General features: G+C 41.9%; 1 protein-coding gene across 2 annotated transcripts; it reads left to right on the forward strand.

The window, feature by feature from the left end:
- Nucleotides 1–306: 306 nt before the first annotated feature.
- TNIP2 (TNFAIP3 interacting protein 2) lies at nt 307–8,585 on the forward strand. 2 transcript variants are annotated; one of them, XM_069014587.1, is made up of 6 exons: nt 307–868; nt 3,102–3,407; nt 5,200–5,283; nt 5,828–6,109; nt 6,483–6,602; nt 7,089–8,585. In XM_069014587.1, exons 1-6 carry the CDS (start codon nt 419–421, stop codon nt 7,368–7,370), a joined length of 1,524 nt encoding a protein of 507 aa, XP_068870688.1. In that variant the 5' UTR covers nt 307–418; the 3' UTR covers nt 7,371–8,585. The 2 variants fall into 2 exon arrangements, with proteins under 2 accessions (XP_068870688.1, XP_068870689.1); XM_069014588.1 differs by having other exon boundaries at nt 310–487.
- The last annotated feature ends 1,984 nt before the right edge of the window (nt 8,586–10,569 follow it).

Consider the following 10,569-nt stretch of genomic DNA (forward strand, 5'->3'; position numbering starts at 1 on the left):
CGCCGGGACCCCTTCTCCCCCTCAGAGCCCCGCCTGCAGCCGCCTGCCCGCATTCCCCTCGTTCAGCCGGGACTTCCCCCGTGCCCTCGGAGCCTCCCGCTCGCCCCACGCCTCTCCCTCGCCCCCAGGTTTCTCCCCCCGCCCCCAGCTCCGGTTCTCCCGCTCGCCCCTGCCGGGGTTCCCCGGGCAGCGCTGCCCCCGGGGTCGCATCCCGCGCTGGCTGCAGGGGAAAGCGCTCCCCGCTCGCCTGGGGCTCTCCCGGGGGCGGAGCTCGGCGCGGCCCGGCCCCAGCTGTAGAAATAAGCCGCCGCACAGGCGGGTCCTGCGAGCCCTTAAAGGGGAGCGGCCGCCTCCTCCCCCGGCGGTGAAGGCGGAAGAGTGAACCCTCTGCCTCGGCCCTGCTCGGCTCCGGGGTTTTATGCACCTGTCCGGACTCCTGCTCGCCCTGGAGAAGGAAGAGGAGGGACCTTCCCCGGCCATGTGCTCGGTAAGCGAGGCCGGCAGCACAGACCCCTTGGTGACTCGCTTCAGGCAGGTGGAGGAGACGCTGGAGAAGCTGCACCGGGAAAACAGGAGCTTGAAGAATAAAGTGCCTCGGTACAACGCGCTCTGCACCTTGTACCACGAGTCCGCGCAGCAGCTGAAGCACCTCCAGCTGCAGCTGGCGGCCAAGGAGGCCACGATCAGGGAGCTGCGGGGCAGCCTGGCCCGGCAGCGGCTGCCCCCGACGCCGGGCGGGGATGCGGCGGCGGGCGCGGAGCCGGCCCGCTCGCTGGTGGAGAGCCTGCTGGAGCAGCTGGGGCAGGCCCGCGAGCAGCTGAGGGACAGCGAGCGGCTCTCGGCGCGGAGAGTGGAGGCGCTGAGCCAGGTAAAGCCGAGGGTGCGCAGGGAGCGGCGCAGCATCGCCGCGCCTTTCCGCGCTGCTCCCTAGAAAGCGAGGGACTTGAGCGCAGTAGGGCCAGTGGTGGTGCGGAACGGAGGGTGCGGGCGTTCTGCTCCAGAGCGCTCGCTGGGTGCTGGGAACAGCTGGGGACGCGCAGGAACCAGCGCTGGCAGCGGGGGCTGAGCGAGGGTTTGAGCCCCGCCGAGCGATGCCGCTGCCTTTGACGAGACTTGTTCCATCCCCAGGTGCCCAAAGCAACTCGCCCGTCTGTATCCAGTGGTAGCTCCCGCTGCGTTAAGATCAAAAAGACAAACTATAAAATCCTAAACCAAGCTTAGCATGACACTATAGATCTTCACGCAACTATTTTCATAAGGAGAAAGAAAAATAGTAAAAAAACTACTCCCTGAATTTAGCGGATGCAACAACTTTGTTCTCAAAGATAATCAGCTGATGCCACCAATTTTTCTATAAAAGTGGTTTGTTTAAAGTGCTCTTACAAATGGATTTTTGTATTGACACACATTTGTATTTTGTATTATTGTATTGCTCTTAGAAATGGATTTTGTATTGATACTGAGGTAGTACATTCATATTTGAAGAAGTAACTGACAAGTCCGGATTGTGAGGAGATACTGATTTCCCTAATCTATCTTTCTTGACAGAAAAAGTCTCAAAACAGCATCCCTCCCCATCCAGCACAAGTGCTGCTTTGGTTACTGTCATTAAGACTTTCCCAGGTTCAGTCTGAAGTACTCAAAGATTTTTAAAGCATTTATTTCTAGATGAAGCTGTGTAAAGTAATTTCCAAACCGAGCAGCAGTACTTAAAACTGAAACAAGTGTTTTTGTCATAAGTAATTTCTTGACCTAATGCTTATACAAAACATTTTCAATATATGACACTCACCTAAAATACATTTTAAAAAGTTAATGTTTGAAAATTTACTATAAGAGATGATCTCTCTGACACTTTGCAGACAGATGACAAACCTGTGGTATCTGAACATATTTGAAAGGCTGATGCTGAATATCTTTAAAGGGGAAGTTTAGCATTTAGCATGATGCTAAAGAATTTGAATGTCAGTAATAAGAACAAGTGCTGTTTATCTATATTAAACATTAATATTTATTTATTGAAAGAATAAAATGTTATGCCCAATCAGAACACCAAAAGAATTGGCACTAAATGATAACCAAATAAAAAAGACATTTTTGTGAAGCCAGAGACTAGTGTGCTGGCAAAGATGAGTGATCCCAGTGGTTTACAGCTCTATTAGCACTCCTGAGAACTGGAATGGTAGAGCTGAGATTGTAGCTGTCTCATGGTCTGCCACTGGCATCCGGAGATCCCGGATTCTGGAGCAGCAGTGCTGCAGAGGTTTCTAGTACCAGCATCTGCTCCTTCTTGAGGGTGTGGAGTACAGCTTGTTTTTCACAAAGTCAGGACCAGTGCCTTTCAGGTGCATTGGAACTACAGGCAGTTTGCTCCAGTCACCAAGCAACCTCTTCCTTCTCAAAACACGTACAGAGATGTTAATGCAGTGTGGATGATCCCACAGAGCTTCCAACAGGACAAGGAGATGTAGAAACAAGTTGTTTCCTAGGGGTGTGTCAGACCCCCTCATGTACCTGGGAGTCAGCTGTGGCCAAACTAAAGCCTCTGCTGCCACATGGATTTTATTTTCTGCTTGTTTGTCCTTACCCTACCATTCCCATCCTTTCCTAGGTGGGAAAGTTGCTGTGTATGCTACCTCTGCTTTGTCCTTGTGACAGTGCCAGGCAGTGAATACACTTCACTGGATTCACTGGATTTGATGACTTTACAGTTCTTTTTTTTGACAAAAATCTCTATTATCTGGTAATTTAGTGTGCAAGACCAATAAATATTTTTCAGTCTTCACAGTTACTAATTTTAAACTACTTTGTTTCTTGTTTTTGTTGCTGCTGTATAGTCGTAAAATCTTCCTGAATTTTCGCTGCTTGTTCCTCCATTCTACTGATCAGAAAGTGTTTCCATGGCTGGCTGAGCAGTTTTGATTGATTGATCCATCAGTTTCAAGGTCTTGTGATCATACAGAAATGAAATGGATTTATTCTACTTTTTAAGTACTTTGCAATGAGTACAGGAGCAATAAGGAATTACTGCAATATGGAAGTCAGTCTTAGACATATTTTGGCTCTTGCTTTTAAATAACTTCCCTTCCCCCTCTGTTTAGGAAGTGCAGAAGTTGAATCAGCAGCTAGAGGAGAAAAATGGGGAGATACAGCAGATGATAAATCAGCCTCCATATGAAAAGGAGAGAGAAATCTTACGACTGCAGAAGACCTTGGCAGAGAGGGAGAAGGCTCAGGCCACCAGTGATGTTTTGTGCCGTTCACTCACTGATGAAACTCACCAACTTCAACGCAAATTAGCATCCACAGCAGAAATGTGTCAACATCTGGCAAAATGTCTAGAAGAGAAGCAAAGAAAAGAGAAGGGGAATTCAGATGACCAGATACCTACAGAAAGATCTAATCAGGTATTCTTACAGCTACTATGTGTCTTTAAGTCTTATTAGCTTCTGAGGTGTTAATTATAATATGATAGCTGTAACTGGGGGATGGTGAGAAACAGCCCTTTAAATAATGTCATGTAGGGTGTTAAGACAGCCATGGCAATGGTAAATAGTTCAGCATATCTGAAACTTGGGATGGAACCACTTGTCTACCACTTCAACTTTGGCCATCTTATCATTGGAGGCTTTTTTTGGAGAGGAGAGCTTGAGAGGTTCCATCCAACCTCAGCAATGCCACAATTACAGTTCTTCCCTCTATACATGGGGACAGTACCTACCTTGTACCACCCCTGCTTCTGTGCAGCACTAGGTGGTGCTGTGATTTTGAAGCCAATCTCTCCTGATTACTTCTTTAAGCATCAAAACCACAAAACAAAGTAGAGATACTTCAAAGCAGTATTTATATTAAGAACTCTGTAACATGTGGTCTTCTCACATCAGGATTTGGCTTTGCACACGTAGTACAGACCTACAGAAAGTTGGTTAGGGGAATATGACTCAAGGTGTCTTACCTTTTTTTTTTTGGCTCTGGGATTCCCCCGGCCTCTGAGTGCAGGGCAATGTTTCTCTTTGGGAGGGATGTTTAAAAAAAATGCTTTATAATAGGACAGTGCCAGAAATGCTACTGCAGGGCACAAAGAAACACCTGGCTTTTGGTGTACTTTGCTAATGGCTGTTGAGGCTTCAGTTGAAGTTCTCAGCATAGGGTAGAGGTAGATCATTGTTCTGCTGTTCCTGAAGTCCTGATGGCTCAGAGTCATTAGGTAATTCATTAAAATACCGTAAGGAAACAACATTAGCAGTGCTGCCTCTGGTAACAGATCAGAGTATTGAGTAGGGTGCTACAGACAGTTCTCACGAAAAAGAGTAATTCTGACTTATTCTCTTACTGCTACATGGTGGTAATGCTGTTTTTCACATGACCACTCATCTGTACTGTTGTGATGAACTCTACACATGCTCATGTCTGCTTTGTCAAACATTCCAGCAGTGTTTCCAAAGAAAACTTATTCACATTAAAGTTACTTGTTAGAAATAGGGGTTGAGCAGATAGATGAGAAAAGGACTTTTTGAGGGACTTGAAGCATTTGGCATTATCATATTTAACATGTAATTGATAGGAAACTTGATTGACTTTGATATATGTAATAAGAAGCTAACCTTGTACAGTGGGGACTTCCCTGTTGAAGAGGAGAAATTTCAGATGCCATTACTAGCTGATTCTAGGGAATTTTACACAAAAGTGTTCTATATTACTCATGTACACTGGGGTTTTTTTAAGCAGATGTCACAACTGTAAAAAAGAGGTATCATTTTAGTCAATTATTTAGCAAGCAGGGTTTTTTCCCCTCAGTAATTTCTTCCTAGTACTGGCCAAAATTGACAGTAATAACAAAGCAAGATGAAGGCATATCTGTGCCTTTGTCATGCATTCTCCCACTCCAGACAAGTAGTAGTTTTCCAAGTAGTTTTCCAAGGAGTTTATCTAAACTGTTAAACTCTGTTGTCATCAGGTCTATTAAAAGCAGTACCAAGGTCACAAGAAACAGAGTACATTTTTGCTTTTCTTGATAATAAAAGTTGTAGGCTATACTATTAATATTTAGAAATAAACCATATAGGAATAAATAGACCTAGATGTATGTCATTACATATAACTTAAAAAAAACCCATTACTTCCAGTTTCACAGCATAGCCAAACAGCATCTGAGATTTTTAAGTTAAAGTAACAGCTAACTTTATCTGAAAATTACAGCTTTTAGACAATGAAACTTCACTTCGAGCTCTTATCTGCAACCTACAAGAGGAAAACAGGATGTTAAAACAAAAAGTAGCTCACGTGAGTACTTTCATTTTGTTACAGATTAATATTTGTTAAGTATTTTAAATTAGAGTAAATTTGGAATAGATAAGGTCTGGTTAATCTAATTAAATGGCAGTTTAGTGCAAGACAGTTTTTCTTAGTCATTTCAGCATGGCACATAGTTTTTGTTCCCTTAGCTAAGAACAATTTGCTACATAGTTTTTAACATAGTGGGTTTTTGTTGTTAAAAATACAGTGCAGAAGAAAATTTTCATGTTCCTTCCATGGATCAGTATTCCAAACCAGAAGAACAGCACTAGGCCCAGGGTGACCACCAACCCCTCCCTTTCCATATTATTTAATACTGTCCCTTTGGACTGGGAGATGGGAAGGCTGCCCATGAAGAGTCTGCACAACCATCTCCTGCTCTCCTGTACAGTGACTTACCCACCCTCAGAGGTCAAGTCAGCATGTTGCATTATCCCCTACAGAATTTTGATCCTGCACAAATAGACAGCCTATAAAACCTTGGAAATTTGTGTCCTCCTGTTCTTCATGCCTCTCCTGGATAAACTTTCAGGTGGAAGACTTAAATGCAAAATGGCAGAAGTACGATGCGAGTAGGGATGAGTACGTGAAACGACTCCACTTGCAGCTGAAGGAGATGAAGTCACAGCTGGAGCAGCACCATGGTGTAACTTCAGCACAAAGGAATTCTGACCTGATGCACAAGGAGATATTCCGGTTAAACAAGCTACTGGAAGAAAAAATGAACGAGTGCATAAAAACCAAGAAAGAACTAGAAGACATGAAGAAGGCTAGTGAAGGAGATCATGAGCGCATACAAATGCTGGAGCAACAGGTCATTAAGTTTCTTTTTCCTAGAGATGGGAATTCTTAGTGTCTTCCCAGACCACTGAAGTCCAAGGGGGAGAAATGGATTTTTTTTTTTTTGACATTTGCCTGTTTTTGGACATTTGGCCATACAGATACTTAACAACATAGATTTAAAGGTAATCTTACTACTTAAAAAACCCCATGCAGTTCTGCTGGCCTTAATACAGAATATGAAAGATCTGTAAAAGAAATACAAACAGCATTGAAGTACAGATAGGATAGAGAAGATAATATTGAGATTCTGGGAACAGGTAACCAAGGAATCATAGCCTCAGCTTTTCAATCTAACCTGCCAATGCTCTAATTTATAAAATATTAACGTAATAATTCTATTTCAGGTCCTGGTTTATAAAGATGATTTCACATCTGAGAGATCAGACAGAGAACGAGCACAGAGTAAAATACAAGAACTTCAGGCAGAAGTTGCATGTCTGCAACACCAGCTAGCAAGAAGACAGGTAAGAAAGCAGCATGCTCCTTTTTTAATTTAAGCATGTCAACAGGACTGAGGACTAAAATATACTTTTAAATATATTTTAAAAATATCTGAGTATTTCTAAAAGAGTTTCAGCTCAGTGCAGCTATCAAAAACTTAGATTATTTCATAGTCAGTTCTGGTGGAGATGCTTCCCAGTTCAGATGTAATACCCCTTTCTAGTCCATTTTCCTTCTACTTTTGGATCAACATAGTGAGGGTGAATTCTTAGAAGGCAGAGGACAGCTGTGACTCTTGGCATCTTTAAAGTAGCACATTGGCTGTATTCTGTGTTTTCTACAAACCTTCTTTACAACTATATTAACACTGAAAAAACTGATTAATAATTTATTTACAAGTCCTCTGATAAATATTTGAGTGGTGTTTCAGATAAAGGTGGTAAAATATCACCTGTTAAAGAATATATTTTTACTGCATCTTTTTCAAGAGCTCTCCTTTCTCTTTCTAGGACTCAAGAGACACAAGTAGTCATTTCAGAGTTCACGCTGGTAACCAAAAAAATTTGTACGTTCAGACGAATGTCGAACATCTACGAGGCAACAGCCCAGGCCAGACAGGCACGAGAAGAACAAACTCACAGTCTGAACAAGCTTCTCCTCCTGGGGATAATGGAAACTTGGGATCTGAAGGCAGGGCACAGGGTGAACTCAGATGCCCTCATTGCATGAGGTTTTTCAGTGATGAACTCAGTGATGAATTCCTCAAGCATGTTGCTGAATGTTGTCAGTGACCACAGGATGTGAGGGGTGTAAGTCAGTCACTACTTTTATAGACATAAAACTTGTTCTATACATATCTCCTACAGTCCTAAAAGAGAATATTCAAATGGAGAGCTCTGGGGAATTAGGAGGATGAACAGTATCTACCTCTTGCTTGATTTTGCCTTCTCTTGGACTGTGTGAAAGGCTTCAAGGGAAAGCAAAGTATTTTTCTGAAGAATTATTTTTGACAGCTACAAGGAAGGCAAGTGTAATGCAGATTCTACTACAAACTAAACTGAAACCTACGGTGGTAGTTCAGCTTCAGAGCGCAGCTTGACTTTATTTGGGTCTAATTCTCTACCGCAGTCTGATGGCTTGTGAAAAAAATTACTGAACTTGAAATTTTCCTCCTCTTCCAAAAAATGTAGGCTGAAGAACAGGAAGGAACATTTTGGCAGAAGATAGGAAAAAGCTTACTGTGCTTTATCTGGATTAAAAGTGAAAGTATTTCTTGACTCTTGAGGCTGAACTTTCAGACATCTCATCTGAAAATCCTTCTGTTTAACTGAAATCAGAAGAAGTTAAGAAAACATAAAAGGGCTGGTTATTGACTAAAACCAGTCTGCATTTTTTGCACAGAAACAAGGTACAGGGATATTTATATTTTCTGTGCCAGATTTGTAAATGTATATTTGTGTAATTATTGATTGTATTCCTATTTGATGTAAGGATTATTTTTATAATAAAAGTGATTGTGCATTTGCTTTACTCCGTTAGTAAAGGGGTCAAAAAATCTCTTTTGGTCTAAGTATTTAAATGTGAAATAGTCCCAGTAACTATACTAAGGGCTAATTAAATGTCATGGTTTCAGATATGAGTTATTTCATTACTTTAGTGATAACCAGCTTCTCAGACTATTTTCAAATATGTTGAAAAAAAAAATCATTCCTCATCTCTGAGCGGCAGATTGACCTTTCAGAGGCACAGGAACACATTTAACCCCTACCCTGCCACACACATGTGACTATGCCAGTGCAACCTTAAATTTCTTCTTGTCTGCACTGGAGAGAACCTCAACATCTAGCAGAGGACTGCTTTGAGAAGGAGTATCAGCAATTAAAGTGTACAAATATAAGAGGTTTTTGCAGCCTTGGCTCCAGGTGTTTCTCACTGTGTCAGAGCAGGGGTTAAGGAGGGGATAGAAAGTAAAGGTCTAGTGCAACCATCACACTTCATAATTAAAGAAAACTTACTCAGTGTAACAACACTCCTGTCCTCTGCTTTGCTTCATTCCCTGTTCTACACTTCAGGAAGAATGTGGATATTTTTCTGGATATTTCCTTTTCAGGATCCTGTTGCAGCCCCAAAAGAAAATGATGGTTTATGCCACTGTTGTCTTAGGTGGGATATTACCAAAAGCAATGCCTAGGCCTTTGCATGCAGCAATGGTTGCTATTAATCTAATCTACAACTGATTGCAATCCTGTGATTCACTACTAGCTTGTTCTTCCCAACACAACATGCAAAAACGTGCAGAAAGTTTTACTTCTTTCTCTTTTTTTTAGTGACCATTTTTTACATTGCCTTTTAAGGTCTTAGAGATCAGACGCAGCCCAGAGAATATAAACTGAGAAACATGATTAAACTTCCTGTGGCATAAGCTAATCTTACTTTTTTTGACTGTTCTCATTAGACAAGCCTGGTTTACAGCTTCAGTGTACATCAAGATGTAAACTGTAGAGCCAGTGATTGATACAGCAAAATAGGGACTTGACTTTTGTATTGATTCACACTAGAAGACACTTAAGAAAACATAACAGTAAAGTAAGTTAGATCTTGGCATCTTGGCAGTACCTTTTTTTAATTGCATTGAGATGATGACTGCTTTAATATATATCAGAAGCTGAAGTCTGCTGTAGGTTTCCACTGATGCTAATCCATGTGGGTATAGAGTTGGATAGACTGACCTACAATAAGAAATAATAATTTCTAATAAGAAATAGATGCTGGAATTAGATAGGTGAATCTGCAGTACACAAAAATTAATAGTGCTTATCCTTGTGGATTTAAATTCTGTGAATTAGTCCCCAGTCAAAGCAGTGGTTAGTTTCACACTAATCCTGGGGAAGGAGAGCACTTCAGTGCTGGGAAACCAGATATGCCTACAGCAAGGACAACACTGGACCAACAAACAGGTGAAGTTACCGATCAAGCACAGATTAAAGCTACCACATAATGCAGTAAGAGCAATAAATGAGGACTGGCATTTAACTATCTGTGGCATAAATCTAGGACAGATCTGCTGGTTCTCTGTACAAAAATACCTCTCTTCAGAGCTCTTTGACTTTACCGAGATTTTTGTTTGTTTGTTTGTTTTTTTCCCAGCTGGTAAAAAGTATAACTCTTTCTTGTTCTGGCTTAATCAAGAAACATTACACTATGAAGAACTACCAGTGTCTTACAGGCAAATGTTTGTTTCAGATGATGGGCCATAAACTATTGCTCCTAAGAAAAGCTGTCTGTTATGCAGTGCTTTGACTTCTACACCAAATTCACTGGTAGATCTCTTGATAAAACACTACAAAACCTTTACCTGCCCTCTCCTCACCAGGCAAAGCCTACACACCAAGGCATCCCCTAGCAACTGCCACCACCCCCTACCTTCACAAGTCACATTCTTCAACTTATAGACCAGAATGCATAAAACCTGTCAGCTCCACTATCCAACACTGAAGTGAAAGTGGTTGTGAGTTTCCAGCAATTCTGAACCCTCTAAATTAAGGAAAGCTCCTTCTGGTCTCACACTGGTACTCTCTTCTTGTTGGATAGTTGTCCAAATGGAGTATCTTACTTGGTTAAATGGTAACCAACCCAGCTCCTTTCCTAAAAGAAAGCAATAAAGGCATAATGAGTAAGAAAGTAACTGCACACAGTGAAAGGAACTTCAATAGCATAAACTTTGTGAACTTTCATTATCCATTTGTACTACACTCATTCACTGAAACACATCATCTGTAACACTGCAGAAACACATCCTCACACAAGAGATTCTTGAAATCATACAGAAAAATTGTGTGACTGTACGTGGCTTGGTTCCTTATTTGCTGTATTGTTAACAAAAGGCATCCAAGAGAAATGAACCCTGTTTTCAGGCAAAGTTAATGCCTGTTTAGGCTTCTGTAGATCTCTCATTCAGGTGAACACTGCCTGTACTGCTGTGGCATGCCA

This window comes from Aphelocoma coerulescens, chromosome 4 (assembly GCF_041296385.1).
Source record: "Aphelocoma coerulescens isolate FSJ_1873_10779 chromosome 4, UR_Acoe_1.0, whole genome shotgun sequence".
NCBI lineage: Eukaryota > Metazoa > Chordata > Aves > Passeriformes > Corvidae > Aphelocoma > Aphelocoma coerulescens.

What these genes read in the sequence shown, in the direction of transcription:
- TNIP2 (XM_069014587.1), top strand. Translation starts at nt 419, where the DNA reads ATGCACCTGTCCGGACTCCTGCTCGCCCTGGAGAAGGAAGAGGAGGGA. An exon ending in TACAAATGCTGGAGCAACAG is followed by an intron (nt 6,110 to 6,482) that starts GTCATTAAGTTT and finishes ATTCTATTTCAG; the next exon opens with GTCCTGGTTTATAAAGATGA. An exon ending in ACCAGCTAGCAAGAAGACAG is followed by an intron (nt 6,603 to 7,088) that starts GTAAGAAAGCAG and finishes TTCTCTTTCTAG; the next exon opens with GACTCAAGAGACACAAGTAG.